Source organism: Diabrotica virgifera, chromosome 3 (genome assembly GCF_917563875.1).
Source record: "Diabrotica virgifera virgifera chromosome 3, PGI_DIABVI_V3a".
Taxonomy (NCBI): Eukaryota; Metazoa; Arthropoda; class Insecta; order Coleoptera; family Chrysomelidae; genus Diabrotica; species Diabrotica virgifera.
The window spans coordinates 243,139,993-243,156,967 of record NC_065445.1 but is presented as its reverse complement, the minus strand read 5'-3'; the positions used below and the strand labels follow the sequence as shown (position 1 = coordinate 243,156,967).

At 39.1% G+C, this 16,975-nt stretch overlaps 1 protein-coding gene across 1 annotated transcript; it reads right to left on the bottom strand.

Annotated features, from left to right (window-relative positions):
• Positions 1–10,525: 10,525 nt before the first annotated feature.
• LOC126882716 (uncharacterized) lies at positions 10,526–11,872 on the bottom strand. Its single transcript, XM_050647700.1, has one exon. It carries the CDS (start codon positions 11,870–11,872, stop codon positions 10,526–10,528), a length of 1,347 nt encoding a protein of 448 aa, XP_050503657.1.
• Between the last annotated feature and the right edge of the window lie 5,103 nt (positions 11,873–16,975).

Genomic DNA, 16,975 nt, shown 5'->3' with positions numbered 1-16,975 from the left:
ATTTAGAAATAAATGAATAGATAGATTCGGTCCATATATTTGGCCACCTAGGTCATCAGGATTGACCAAGATGAATTTTTTTAAATGGGGTTATATTAAAAATATTGTAAATGCTACACTTCCTACCCTACTACTTCAGATGGGATTTTTATGAAATTAAGAATTTCGGACGCTTTTACGTCTATAAATAACACCAGCTATGTTAAATAATGTAAACAAATCATTTAAAATCGCTTGTTATATAAACATTTTGAACATGTATTACATAAGTGGTTAATATTCATGGTGTTCTGTAACTGTAAATTTTGAACACCCTGTAAATAAATGTGTAATAATCAATCATGGGATGCATTAATTATAAGATAATTACCAGACCGTATTGTCATAAAATGACAATGTCATACAGTGACATTAATTAACTTCATCTTTTGTTTTAAAATCGATTTACAGATTAAGAATTTAAATAATTGTAAATTACGCAAAAACTATGACACCTAGCTATAGGACATCCATATACCATTCGAAAGAAATTTTTTTAGTATAAATATTAATTAATGTACATGGTATTCCATTTAAAATAAGCATCGTATGACACATTGAATACTTCAATAACGAGACTGTAAATTTTGAACAGGAAGGACTGACTGAAGGTTTACTAAGTGCTACGTATGGTCGGTGCTGCTATATGGCGTAGAGGGCTGGACAATCAAAACGAGGGATATAAACGGATTAGAAGCCTTCGAAATGTGGCTTTATCGCCATATCCTAAAGATGCCATGGACGGCGAAAGTCACAAATAATGTAGATGTCCTTAAGAGAATCAATCAAGAACGCTAACTTTTCGAAGCCATCAAGAAAAGAAAAACGGCATATCTGGGTCACATCATGCGAAACGAAAAATACCAGTTCCTTCAACTTAAAATCGAGGGTAAAATTGAAGGCAAGAGAGGAATAGGACGCAAGAAAATGTCCTGGCTCCGAAACAAAGGCAATGGACAGGGATTAACGACATACAATCTCTGATACACATTGCAAGAACCAGAGAGTTAATGGAAAATGTGATCGCTAACATCCATTAGTGGATTTGCATCTGAAGAAGAAGGACAGTTAAAAAGTCATATAAATATACGAAATGCCGAAAAGCCTTACAAGTGCGAAATTGATTTTAAGCTCTTTAGTGAAGCAAAAGGAACATTTGAGAATACACACTGGGAAAATGCCTTATAAATGTGAAATTTGTTCTAAGCAATATAGCCAGAATGGAACTTTGAAAAAGCATTAGAGAATACATGTTGGAGATCATCGTTAAAATATAAAGTAATTTTTAAATAAATAAATTGTACACTTATTTATGAAATTGGTGGTTACTTGATTGATCAATAATCAAACATAAACAAAACATAAAAAATACAACAGTTTATTAATTTACACAGAATATTGGCATGTCTGCTGTATAAACGGCCTCCTTAGAAGATATATTTTAATGTATCCCGTTGTTCGTTATACAGTGATGACCGCGCTAATAACCGGCAAAATAACGCAAAAAATGGAAAACATATCAAGTTGTGAGATAAAAAGAAATGAAACGTGTGGAGGGAGATTTAGCGATAAAAACCTATGCGCTCTGAGCTTCGCTGGTGTCGTTCCTAGCGGATTACTAATGCAACTATCACAGGTAATTTTTAAATTTATTATTTAATCGTTATCGCTTAATATTTACAACGCAAAAAAGTAATTAAATTGTAATCGATTTTTTAAAGATTTTGCTAATCATTTTAACGTTCTATTAATGAAATATTAATTTCTTACTTCGGATATTTTCACAATTATCGTGTAGATGGCGCTAAGATTAATAGATTAATTTATAATTACATATTAGATACGAAATATTACAAAAACTTAAATTCAGTATTTAAAACGTAAGTATATTTAAGGTAAAAATATACATCACATCTTTGACCAACTAAATAATATTTCCTATTAATGTTTTTAAGGTTGATATGAACCCTCAATTAATTTGTTTCTGATCCTAGAGATGGCTCTACTGTAGCATGTTACTGTGGTAACATTTTCAACTTAATTGTAGATTTCTACATGATGACTCAGTAATAATGTAGAAACCTGAACACTTTTTTATCCTTACACCCATTGGCTCAATTGGCTTTGTTGCCAAATTGTTTAGACAGTCATTTTATCAAGGCCTAATAACAATGTTACGTTAGCAAGAAACATTTAGTCCACGATGTGAGGCCGCTCCCGTCTGAAAAAAATATGATTCGGTTTCTCTGCAGATTCCTATTCAAAAATGTTCCCTTTAATGAAATATGAAGAGTGCAAGGCGAACTTTTTGGCGAGAAATTGTTTAAACAATTTTTTTAAAGAAATTCAAAAGATTACCCTTTTTTGCTCCGGAAAATATTTTTTTTAGGTTTTTTGGCCATTCTAAACAAGAAAGGTATCGTGTCATTTTTCTCAAAAGTTGATAGTTTTCGAGTTAGGTGCAACTTAAAATCTGAAAAATGCGATAATACGCATTTTCGAAGCTTGAAAACTCAGATTTATTATATTTGAATATATCTATAATAAAATTCTGAAGAGTAGTCGGTATATCTTCAATTTAGGCCGTTCTTTTTAAAATGTTGTTATGCGTCCATCCAATTTTAATGCCGGTGCGGCTATTTCAACAATCTTCTATTTTGCACCGGAAAATATTTTTTAAGGTTTTTCGGGTAATACTAAATAAAAAAAGTTTCTTTTCATTGTTCTGACAAGTTAACAGTTTTTGAGTTATAAGCGAATTAAAATCTGAAAAATGAGAAGATACGCATATTATAGCGCGAACATACAATTGAGTTACACTAAATACCAATTAACTTCTCATTAGCGGAAGTTACAGTTGATTCATAGACGTAATATATATTAACACTGTTATATTTATAATATTGTTAATATAAATATTATGTCCACCACTTTAGTTGGATGAGTTAAGATAAATTCAGCAATTCTGCAATTTTCGTAACAAAATACAACTGCACACATCTCGCGCGAAGAACAATCACACAAGTGGTTTCGACGTCATCCATTGCAAAACTGATGCAATTCAGCGACTTTTAAATCGCAGCGGAGGCACCCTCTAGATTTTCTGCGACAGCGATTTTTTTGTCGCCGCGACTACAAATCGCAAGAGCAGTGCTAGCCATAGTGCAAGCGTGGCAGGTTGAGGCCTAAGAGTCGAGTGGGCATAATTGATAATTAAAAAACAACGATTTACATTGAAATAAGCCCCAATTACTCATCCAACTCTTAAAATTGAACGTCTAAACTTCAAGTTAGGTACTTGGCAACCTCAAAAATAATAATTTACACAGGAATTTCCAAGCCTCGAATATGTGTATCTTCGCAATTTTCAGATTTTAAATCCTTCGATTTAGTAACTCGAAAACTCAGAAAAATGAGGAGAGATCTTTTTTGTTTAGAAAGAGCCACAAAAACCTAAAGTATGTTTTCCAGGGCAAAATAGGAGATTGATGAAATAGAGCCTGCCGCATTGGCAATAAAATCGGAGGACGCGCATTATTAACAACTAAAAAACTACGGTTTAAATTGAAGTTATACCCGATTACTGCTCAGAATTTCAAAAATGAACGTTTAAATTTCAATTTAAGGAATTGCCAACTTTGAATATAATAATTTAAATATGAGTTTTAGCCTCAAAAACGTGTATTTACGAATTTTTAGATTTTAATTCACCTCTAACTCGAAAACTATATACTTTTGAGAAAAATGACAAGATATCTTTCTTGTTTAGAATGGCCCAAAAAAAACATAAATATTTTCCTGGACAAAAAATGGTGATCTTGTGAATTTGTTTAAAAACATCGTTTAAACAATTTCTGCGCAAAAATTTCGCCGGCACTCCTCTGATTTGTTTAAAGGGGACATTTTTGAATAGGAATCCGCAAAGAAATCAAATCAGATTTTTTTTCAGACGGGAGCGGCCTCACAACGTGGACTAATTACATGTTTCTGTAAATATTCGTTAGTCATCACATTCATAAATATCATCTCACACTCACACGGAAAGATGGTAATAAAATTTTACGACCTCTTTCACGACAAAAATTGTTGTGTATTTAAAAATTTATTATAACAAATCAATGTACGATAGAAAAAGAATAGAAGAAAAGAACAGGATTTTGATTTTAAATCAGTATATCACTCTTTATATCATCGAGATCAAGTGTATAGGAATAGGAATAGGTAGGTGGTTAAAGAATTGTATACCTACCTGTACCTGTATAATATGCATAATGCTTCAGAAGTCTTCTTCTTTTTGTATAGACATGACTGTTTGTTTTTTCAATGTGCCTCTAGTAAGTTGTCGTTCCATCGTTTTCGTGGTCTTCCCACTGATCGTCTTCCTATTGGGGAACCGTCTCCCGCTCTCCTGCTCCTGACTACCATATTTGTTGTCATTCGGCGTATGTGGTCATTCCATTCTATTCTTCTGTTTCTTACCCGGTTATTAATGTTATCCACCTTGCATCTCCGTACCATATCTGTACTTCTAGCTCTGTCCCATAGAGTCTTACCATCGATTTTTCGAAGTGTTTTCATCTCCGCTGTTTCGAGCAATCTTTTTGTCCTCTCTGTGTCGGGTCGTGTTTCTGACGCGTATGTAATTATTGGTCTGATGACTATTTTGTAAATTGTGCCTTTCATGTTGTATCGAACCGTCTATAATGTTCTAAGGTCCTACTAAGAAATAAGAAAAGTCAATTACCTTAAATCTACGACTTCCGAAGTCTCAGCAAACACACGAACTGGTTGACGTCCTCTGCGATGGCGATGAGACACCACCTCTAGTATCCGCCACTGTCTTACTGCTCCCGGGTCCCAGCTAATCCGCCATTTAGTGTTCCAAGTCTACACTCTAGACGACAACTTCGGACATAGTTAGTACGGTATTACGCGAATTCGTATTTTTTTCCGCCGATCACTAGTAGTTCCGATCGCACCCCTTTCCTCAAGGAATTAATCCGTAACAAGAAAAAAAATTACCCTTCGTTCGCTTACACACACGCCGAGCAAAACAAAACATTCCAATCGTCTTTTATTTTGACCGTTCTTCGCAGCGCACTCCCCAAAGAACAAAATAACACTGCCATAAAATCCTCGAATCTGTTTTTCTCTCGTCTCTTAGAAGTTTCAAGACCCAACAAACGAAATCATAAATCCCTTTTACTATCCTCCAAAATGCACCTGCTCCTATCGCGTGTCATAAACATTTTCCATTCTCAGCCGCCGACGAAAAACACCTCCTTTTACACGGAAAGAATCTGTTACCGTGACCAACAATACAGGCACCAGGCTGACGGCCGTAAAACCAGGGACGTTACATCACTCCCCTCCACATAAAAAGATTGCCCCAAGGGCAATCCTTTTCAATCCTCTATACGATATCTAAGGGGTTTTCGCCTCTCTCGCTGAGGCCGGCCTCCTCTTGATAACCCAGGTTCCTCCACGGTTGCTTCGTTAATTATGTCTAGGATTTCCTCGTCACCCGAACTTTCCCCTACTTCTGCCGCTACCATCTGCTCTTCTTCACTGCTGGTGTCCGCAAGCTGCTGCAAGTCCCGCAGTTCTTCACTGAGACCGGAGTCATCTGTCCAGAACTCACTCTCGCCAATTCCATCGGAGGTTGGAGTGTATCGCTGTGGAGGCCTTCTCGTTCTTGGGGCTATCACTCTCGATTCGTCCGGAACGTCTCCAATATCTGCCGTACCCCCTAAGTCATCGTCGTCAACCTCTGGCTCTCTTGCATAACCTCATACAATCTCTCCTTCCTCGTCGCTTCCCTCGTCGTCGGTCATCCTGGGTCTCTCCTCTACTCCATCTTCTATTATTCGCGGAAGGGATAACGTAGGTTTTGCTTGGTTGCCGATTTGTTCTTCCGATACTTCTGGATCTTCCCAGGCTTTATAATATTTTAGCCGATCTATGTGGTAAGTTTGGGTCTTACCGTCGCCCTTATCTACCACGTAGTTCACAGCCCCCCGTTTTTCTATGATTTTGTATGGCCCACTCCATGGTTTGAAAAACTTCTTACTGACTCCGCTGGGCACGATCGGATTTTGAATATATACATAATCACCCTCCTTTAAATTTCTCTCGTGCCTTCCCCGATTCATTCTCTCGGCATTAGTTTGTTCTAGTTTCCGCGCTTGTTCTGCTGCTAATATATAAGCCTCGTCCAGTCGCCTTCGCAGTTCCGCTGGGTAGCTTAACTCTCCTCGGTCATCTATTCTCGGTCCCACGTCACAGTCAAAAGGAATATGTACTTCCCTCCCAAAGGTTAACCAATTTGGGGTGAACCCCGTAGCATTATGTTTCGCACTCCGGTAAGCCATTAGCGCCAGTCCTATATGTTCGTCCCAGTCCCGTGCCTTACTGTTCACATAATGCTTCACCATTCCAATAAGTGTTCGGTGCAATCGCTCCACCCGTCCATTTACTTGGGGCCGATACGCCGTGGTTTGAATCTTCTTGATTCCCAATAGTCTACAAACTTCTTTCATTAGCTCCGAAACAAAATTTGTCCCTTGATCCGTCAGTAACCGCTCCGGCGCTCCATGCCGAAGAACGACCTCGTTCACAAAAACACGCGCCACAGTTTCGGCCGATAAGTCTTTTATGGGTATCGCCTCAGCATATCGCGTAAAGTGGTCTACGTACGTCAAGAGATATTTATTACCTCTCTGCGTTTGTGGCAAAGGACCCACTATATCCATTCCTACCATTTCGAGAGGTCTAGACGTATGGTATGGTTCACAAATGGGCACCCTATTTACACTTTTCGTCCGTCCACATTCTCTACAGTCCTCAACATGCTTTCTTACGTCCTTTTGCATGGTTTTCCAGTAAAACTGTGACTCCGCCCGCTGAAGTGACCGCTGTACCCCACAATGTCCCGCACTCGGTTCATCATGTGTCCGCTTCAACACCCGATTTCTCATTTTCACGGGTACTACGACTCGCCACCTACCGTCCGTCACTTTGTATAGTATGCCGTCCAAATCCTTTCGATATTCCTCGCTCCCACTGTTGACATAACGCTGGCACTCGTTATCAGACTCTTGAGTTCTTTTGATCCACTCCCGATCTATTGAGTAATCTTCATCGCGCCTAACATTTGCTACGGCTCTACTTAAAGCGTCCGCGTTTACGTGTCTCTTTCCCGGCTTATACACTACCTCATACTCGTACTCGGCCAGTTTCATTTGCCATCTCGCTAGTCTAGACGACGGATCTTTCACCTGCAACGTCCAACGTAACGGCGCATGATCGGTGATTACGCTAAACCTCCGCCCGTATAAGTAGCACCTAAACTGACCGATTCCCCAAACCATCGCTAAAAGTTCCTTCTCCGTTACCGAGTAGTTTCTTTCCGCCGTGTTGAGTTGCCTTGAAGCGTAGGCTATCGGATGCTCTTCTCCTTCAAGTCGCTGTGACAAAACCGCACCCAAAGCTAGTCCCGACGCATCAGTCGCTAGAATGAATGGCAGTTCAAAATCTGGATAGCGCAATACGGGGTGTTTCGACAAACTCTCTCTTAGTCGGTCGAACGCTTCCACTCTAGTTGGGGTCCACTCAAACGTAGTTTCCACTTTTATTAGTTTTGTTAGCGGCTTAGCTATTTCCGCATACCCTTTTATGAATCGCCGATAATATCCCGTCAACCCCAGAAAGGCGCGTACTTCTCGCACAGTCTTCGGCCGCGGATATGTGCGTATTGCTACAACCTTCTGTGGGTCAGGTTTTACACCTGCGCTGGTGACTAAATGACCCAAATATATTAGTTCACTCATCATGAACTGACATTTCTTAAGGTTCGCTTTAACACCTACTTCACGTAGCCGCTGTAAAACATTTCGCAACCGCCTATTGTGTTCCGTCTCATCCGCTGCAAAGATCACTACGTCGTCCAAGTAAACATAGCACTCCGTCCCCTTTATTCCCATTAGTACCGCGTCAATGAACCTCTGGAACGTTGCTGGTGCTCCTGACAGTCCAAACGCCATCCGGTTATATTCATAGTGTCCATCAATCGTATTGAACCCAGTCTTCTCTCGGTCCTCTGGTCTGATCTCAATCTGATGGTACCCGCTGGCTAAATCAATGGTCGTGTACCACTTGCATTTTCCCAACCGATCCAATGTTTCATTTATGTTGGGAAGGGGATAGGTGTCCGCCCTTGTCACCGCGTTCAACCCCCTAAAATCAGTACAAAACCTGTACTTTGCCTCCTCCCCCTCCATAGCCTTTTTCTTTACCAACACCACTGGCGCTGCCCACGGTGAAGTCGACGGTGCAATTATACCCTTGTCCAGAAGATCCTGTATTTGCCGTCTCATCTCGTCCTGCAAACGGAAAGGTACTCTATAAGCCGATTTAGCTATCGGGGCAGCATCCCCCGTGACGATCTTATGTTGCACCTGATTAGTACATGAGAATTCCCCCTCCGTCTCTGCATCCATCACATCGCGGTATTCAAGCAATATCTCCCCTATATTTTTTTCCTGCCCCACTGACAAGTGGGCCAACTTCTTGTGAATTTCCTCTGTGAAGTCGGACCCTTGAGATTCAGCTCTCACCTGTCTCACCATCTTCGTATTATCTCGAGCGATTATTGCCGTCTTTCCTACGACTCTTCCCGAACTTAGCTCCACGGGTTCCTGGTTACAATTTATGAACTTCACCCATACATTATCTCCCATTCGCGTTGCCATCACTCGGTTCACTCTAACACCTGATGGTAGGTGTCCAAACTGCTCGACAATTATTTCCTCCGGTTGGTTCGTTCCTCTAATTTTGGCTTTTAGTATAGTTTCGCTCCAGGCTGGCAGGTGGGCCCTACTTTTTAGTACCACTTCAGCTGGCTCCCAATTTTTCTGACAGACTCCGCCGCAAATTGCTCTTATTCGCCGATCCTTTGGTGCCCGCTGAATCTCGCCATCTATTACTTTAAAATACTCTCCTTCATCCATATGATCTCCCTGAATCTGAATCCTCTGCAAACACACAAATTCGTCTCCCTTGCTCCTTCCATTTTTCCTTGTTTCTTTGAAATATTCCCGTACAAACGCGACATGTTTCTTCTGGTTCTCTCTATGCTCTTCGCTTTGGTGCAAAATAATGGGGATATTTTCCTCCTCTGCCTCAAATAACTTAAAGCGATTCTTCAATTCTATTCCACCACGTATCCCACTTTCATCAGATGTACGCTTTATCGTTTTCTTTCGCTCCCTATTCGTTTTGCTTTTGCTCGCTGTACGCTGCTGTGCATTTTCTTCCATCACTTCTTTGATTACTTCCCAATATTTATCCCGCATTACATATTCTGTCAATGCTTGCATCTCACAGCATCTCTTGTCGGGTTGCAAGACCTCTCGAATCCTTTCTGCTAACTTAATCTTTCCCTTAAGGTTAAAATGGAATCCCTGCTTGGTATAATCGCTTCTCCTTGTGCCGCTGTATATATCGACCAGATCTACATTCATATGTATCTGCATCACCATTAACAAGTCCAAATTATGTTGACGGACGTCTTCAACAACAGTAGAACTTGATACTACGTCGAATCGTTTTGGTAGATTGCAGAGAATAATCTTAGGTTTTTCTGTCTTCACAAATAACCTCGCTCTTGCATCATTTGCTTGCTCTTGTTGTTTCCGCCGAATATCGTTGGTGCCCGTTAGCAAAACGAGACAATCATTAGTTCCAAGTGTACTCGTCCGTTGCTGTACCCCATTAATAATATCTACAGTGCCATGACCTGGCCAAACCATTTCCTCGATTTCCCATTCATCTCCAATCCATCGCTGAAGAAGTGGTTTCAGAAAGCGTCCATGACTATCCGCTGCGATCACTAATGTTCGCCGAGCAGAAGTTTCCTTACGGTTAACCCCACTACCGCTATTTCCTAGCTTTTTCATTGTTGTCTCCACATGATACTCCTTGATTTCGTTTCGCTGTAAATCAAATGTTACTTTTCTCCTTTTATCTCCCAGTATCTCGTGAGTGACTTTCCGTATAACAGGTATCATGGCCTGCTTCGTCCGCAATTCATTTCTATTAACGTCGATTACCAGTCCAAGTCGTTTCATCAGATCGAGTCCCAATATACCTTCAGCTCCACAGTCCACATCGACTATCCATACCTCATGTATGGCTGCGGTATCACCGATGGTTACGTTTAGCTTCTGCTTACCCTGGATGCGTTGACATACCCCCGTCACCCCCGTAATGGTCTCGCTTCGGCCGGTGATGACTGGTACACCCTCCACAGCTTCTCGCAGTAAGGTTACATCGGCTCCCGTATCCACTAAAACTTTTCTATTAGCCCCTTGAAAATCGGCCGTAATTATCAAGGATGTTACTCCCCCTGCGGTTACGGTCGCTTTCCCAATATATCCCCCTCCAGTTTTCTGGGCCATCTCCAAGCTAGGGGAACCTGGAGGGCCACCTAGTTTGGGGAAACGCTACGGCTTTCAGCCCGTCTTCCGGCTAGGCTCGCATAATCTTCCACCTCCCTGTCTGACTTATCTGATTCCCATGACCGTTGTCGCCGCGAAAATGAACCCCTCCTCGCGGATGTTCCAGTATTTTGGCACTGTCTCCACACGTGACCGCCATATCCACAATTATCGCATATGGTCTGTGGACATGTGTTTATAAAATGGCCCGGTCGCCCACACTGAAAGCATTCTTCGTTGCTCGCCCTTTTCCCCAACCGTGTTCGTTCTTCCGGTTTCCAACGTGAATCCCCACTCTTCTGGTTGCCCAGATGTATCGTGCACTCCCGTGTCCAGTGACCAACCTGTCCACACCTCCTACATGGGGTATACGGTACCCTGCGCAGTGATCTCTGCCGCTCTCCTTGCACTTCTCCAGCCGGATTCGCCCTATCATGCCATTTACTTCCGGCCGCTACTATAACCTCTGCACGGTCCATCTTTACAAATCCTTCCTTCTTCTCACCTTCTATCCGCCGAATTCCTCTTCGCTCGCTGCTATTGCTTGCTACCGTCGCAAAGCTCTTCTCAGAATCGCTGCTGTTTGCTTCTTCTTCCTCTAGTTCCTTCCTCACCTTCCTTACTCTTTTCCGGTCACCTTCCTCTCCTATGTCCTTCAACATATCTAATACTGCCGTCAGGGTATTTACTCCCTTCCTAGCCTTCACCACACGTCGTACCTCGCTATTTAAACCCTCCATGAATACTCCCAAGATCATTTCCTCTCGAATCTCATTCGCTACTTTCTTTTCCTCTTCTTTCTCATATTCTTTCACAACATAGCGCGCCGCTGTCCTACACCTATCAGCGAATCTCCGATAATTTTCCCCCTCCTTCCGTCGGATGTTCATTAGTTTCACCATTTCATCCACTCTGTCTTTCTTCACCCCAAACCGCTGCAATAGCAGTCCTTTTATCTCCTTCCATGTCCATCCCTCTTGCTTCTCACTCGTCGCATTTCGCAAAAATTCCGCCGCCTCGCCAATCATCCTTCGTCTCACCAAATCAGCTGTGTTCTGCTCAGTCCACCCATTAATTTGCTGCAACATCTCTACTCTCTCAACAAACTCCTCTACACCCATCTCTCCTTCGCTTCCACACCATTCTTTTACCTCTCTAGCACCTATCATTTCCGCCCTCCTACTTCCGGCCATTCTCAGTTCTTCCATCTCCTTTCTCAAATAGTTTAGTTCATTTTGGGCGACTCTCTGTCTCTCATCTTGTAACTTGCATACTTCCTCTCTCGCCTTTTCTAACTCTTGTTTCAATCTATCTACCTCGTCACCAACTTCCGCCATGGTTTTTAGAGGCAAAACAAAACCCCAGTCTTACACCCGTCGGCACCGTGCCTTTCGCTTGGTTCTCGTCACACCTATACCCCGAGTAGACAGCCCAATGTCCACGACAACTAATAACTAATCTATCCCACCGCTGCCACCATTGTATCGAACCGTCTATAATGTTCTAAGGTCCTACTAAGAAATAAGAAAAGTCAATTACCTTAAATCTACGACTTCCGAAGTCTCAGCAAACACACGAACTGGTTGACGTCCTCTGCGATGGCGATGAGACACCACCTCTAGTATCCGCCACTGTCTTACTGCTCCCGGGTCCCAGCTAATCCGCCATTTAGTGTTCCAAGTCTACACTCTAGACGACAACTTCGGACATAGTTAGTACGGTATTACGCGAATTCGTATTTTTTTCCGCCGATCACTAGTAGTTCCGATCGCACCCCTTTCCTCAAGGAATTAATCCGTAACAAGAAAAAAAATTACCCTTCGTTCGCTTACACACACGCCGAGCAAAACAAAACATTCCAATCGTCTTTTATTTTGACCGTTCTTCGCAGCGCACTCCCCAAAGAACAAAATAACACTGCCATAAAATCCTCGAATCTGTTTTTCTCTCGTCTCTTAGAAGTTTCAACACCCAACAAACGAAATCATAAATCCCTTTTACTATCCTCCAAAATGCACCTGCTCCTATCGCGTGTCATAAACATTTTCCATTCTCAGCCGCCGACGAAAAACACCTCCTTTTACACGGAAAGAATCTGTTACCGCGACCAACAATACAGGCACCAGGCTGACGGCCGTAAAACCAGGGACGTTACACATGTCTTTTCCGATATTTTTATTTCTTCATATTGTGTCATTCAGGCAACCTGCGGCTCAGTTTGCTCTATTCACTTGATCTTCCACTTCTGTTTCGAGCCTTCCGTAGCTAGATAGTGTGATGCCTAGGTATTTAAACTCCATGACTTGTTCTATTATCTGACCTTAAAGCTCCAATTTACATCTTATTGGATCTACTGTTATAACCATGCATTTTGTCTTTTTTGAGGAAATTAACATGTTAAATTTTCTGGCGATTATGTTGAATTGATGCAGCATACGTTGTAAATTATCTTCACTTTGAGAGATTAGTATTGCATCGTCCGCATAGCAGATTATTTTTAAGTTGTTTTTCTCCCATTTGGTATACTTTTTTAGTTCTTACTTTTTTTATTATTTCGTCCATGATCAGGTTGAACAATAAAGGACTCAATGAATCCCCTGTCTTATCCCATTGCCGGCTTCAATTGGGTCAGTTAGTTCATCTTCCACTTTTACTTTTATTGTGTTGTTCTGGTAGATATTTTCTATCGTTTTAATTATTCCCAGATAACAAGTGGATAACGTCCTTTAATGTGACCCTGTCAAATGCTTTCTTAAGGTCCACGAAACATAAATATGCCGGTTTGTTGTATTCCAACGATTTCTCTTGAACTTGCCTCATTATAAATATAGCGTCAGTGCATATAACCTTCCCAACCTAAAACCTTGTTGTTCTTCTGACAATGTTATAATTCCATTCAATTTGTTTGTATCACTTTTGTTGTTAATTTTAATGTTGTATTTAATAAGTTAATCCCTCTGTAACTCTCGGGGTCTGATTTGTCTCCTTTTTTGAAGAGAGGTATAAGGATGCTTGATCTCCATTCTTGTGGTATTCTTGTGCTTCAGAAGTCAAACGGTGTAAGTCATATTTCATCTGCCCGGACAAATTTTTTTTCGGTTTTTCATCATTCTGAACAAAAAAGGTTTGTTGAAATTTTTCTCTAAAATGGATCGTTGTTAACTTATAAACAATTTAAAACAGAAAAAAAAAACGAAAAATTACGATTTTTAAGCCTCAAAAACACAAAATTATTTTTTAATTCAGCAAGTTCCTAAATTTAAGTTAAAACTTTGTTCTATCAGTTTCGGATCCTTCAGTAGTTTGGGCTTATTTGATTTTAAAACATTGTTTTCAGTAGTTTGAGGCCCTTATCACAACCTAAAAAATGGATTTATACAAGACTGTTTAATAAATTAGAACCACTGTTTGTATGGGCGACCTCTTGAACATTATTATGCGGTATCGTATGAAAGTGGTTACGCACACCATATTTTGTTGAATATAAAATCAAAATTCTATTATTTTTCTATCATACATTGATTTGCTATTTATTTATTTGCCCTCTAGTCTAGATACTTTTAGTTCTTAAAAGGTTTACATTTTTACACCAGCAATTTTTATCGGCAGGCCAGATGGAAGTCGTATTTAATTACATCTCTCAGTCTGAGATAAAATAAATGCGACGGCGACGAGTAACAACTGGAATGTTTAAAAGATTAGAGAGAAACATCACCAGAAACATAATATGTATTATTTCATGTTTATTGGACATACTTGAGATCATGTAAGATATACCTACTTTAAAGCACGTGCAAATCCTCTCCTATCGCCTAATTTCCTATGAAGTTAAATGGTGAATGTTTTTAGGGTCCATTTATTTTTTCGGGTATGTGTATGAGGTTCACGAGGTTTTGAAACATGTCTACTAGTACTAGATGCTGTGGAAATAATTCGAATCGTACTACAATGGTACTACTTTTCGCAGAAGAAATCTGAAAGAAGCCAGTTTTCGTGGAAACAATTAAGTATATTAGTATTCGAGGAAACTGAAAATCGGGTTTTGTTTAGTTGTAATATCAGCTACGCCCCTTACCAATTTTTAAAGTAATTCTGATTATAAACAACGATAACTATGATGAAAAAGTTTTTTCGAAATAGTTTTATTAGTGCTCTACATGCACTTCCGGTTTTTCCAAGTACCTACCTTATAATAATTTATTTCATTAATTCGTTATCGTATAATACCTTTTCGTAATTAATATAACTTTTTGTGCATATACTAAAATTTCTAATATTCTGTAAATTTACATCATCAGGTACCAATATGCCAATATCTAAACACTTGAGAGGTTTCTAAGAACACATCACTGATCAAAACTAAAAACCGCGAAAATTCCTTTTTACCCTTAGGTTTTTTATAAATATATTATTTGTAGATTGTATTACATCGTATTTTCAAAACAAAAGGTATAATTTTGTTGTAACCTGCCAAAATGTTGTACAAATAATTGATATGGCAACGCTGCTAGATTACAGTTCTGTTTGAGGCAATTCTACGCAGAAGTTACCGCTATCTATCGGAGATAAATATTACCGGTGTTCTAGAGGGAGCCATGTCATGGTGGCACAATTTGATAGCGGCAATTCAAGATATAATTCTTGTTTAACGAGATTTTTCATATGTTTAGGAAAAAATATTCAACATTTTATTGGAAATATTTTCCATTGTTACAGTTTTATATATGTTGTTATTAAAATTTTATCCAATTTCTTACCGGTAGCTTTATTATAAGCCGAAACATATTATTTTTTCCTACTGTGGCAAAACTGTATATTCAAAAATTTTAAAAAAATTCATAAGTATTTCCTAGGATTATATCTTTATGCTGTAAGAAATTTAACAAAATTGTATGTTTGGTTTTCCCGCTTTATACTTGGAAAAAAAAAGTTTTTTTGAGTTTTTTCGAAAACGAAAACATGAAGTTTGCTCAGAATTTGTTAAAATACTTCTAGTGATCACATATACCTTCTTAATTTTTTTCAAATTTTTTGAATGTGTAGTTTATTTTTGGGGGGGTTCAGATCAACCTTAATTTCAATGTTTTAAATTAATCACTTTGACATTTATGTCAAATTTCCAGTAAAAGCTTACAGACTTGTCACTACTGGCGCTCACGAAATTTTAAATATCCCCTCTACCTACGAGCTCACAGCGTCACTCTGAGCTTCGCTGGTGTCGCTCCTAGCGGATTACTAATGCAGCTTTCACCGGTAATTTTTAAATTTATTATTTATCGCTTAATATTTACAACGCAAAAAAGTAATTAAATTGTAATCGATTTTTTAAAGATTTTGCTAATCATTTTAACGTTCTATGAATGAAATATTAATTTCTTACTTCGGATACTTTCACAATTATCTTGTAGATGGCGCATAGATTAATTTATAATTACATATTAGATACGAAATATTAAAAAAACTTAAATTCAGTATTTAAAACGTAAGTATGTTTAAGGTAAAAATATACACCACAGCTTTGACCAACTAATATTATTTCCTATTAATGTTTTTAATTTCAATGTTTTAAATTAATCACTTTGACATTTATGTCAAATTTCCAGTAAAAGCTTACAGACTTGTCACTACTGGCGCTCGCGAATTTTTAATTATCCCCTCTACCTACGAGCTCATAGCGTATACATATAGATTTGGCCAACTCGGAAAATAACGTAACGCGGAACATGTTATTGAACGCCCTGTAACGTTCTAACTAATTTTATAATATGAGGCTCAAAGTTCACTTCACTTTGACATTAATAAACGTCAAATACGGTTGCATCTAAAATAGCTCCAGAAAAAATTAATTTTTTAGTAGTTTAACTTAAATTAATTTTATAGTGGTTTTAATTATCATTGATAAGAAGTTTCAGTCCTATGGGTTAAACAGCCTAGGCTTCTTTTCACGGTGTTTAACTTTTGTGTGAACAGTTTAAAATTTGGCCATGGTTAAACGTACCTAAATATTGACATTCAGCTCGCAGTTTTTGTGACAATTAAAACATTTAAATTTCATCGTGGGTAAAAACATTTACATATTGTAGAATAGTGATACAAAAGTGAAAATATTCTCCCCAGATGGGGGAGAATATAAAAAAGACGCCAGTGTGCGAACTAAATACTGCTGAAGTTATTAGTGATAGTAATCAAGACATGGATACAGGAACTATCACCACAAATTCTTCTGCTACAAGGGAGGTAAAACTTTTTAATATTAATTGTAATAGTTACGACTTTCAAAATTGTTGTGTTTATGTTGAGAAGACCAATGATCAGAATATTTCCCGTTTGCATCCAATGGTTGTTGCAGATATTTTACATCAAAAATTAAAGATTAATAATATTAAGCAAATTAAAAGTATAGGAAGAAACCGTGTTAAAGTAATCCTCAAATCTATTTT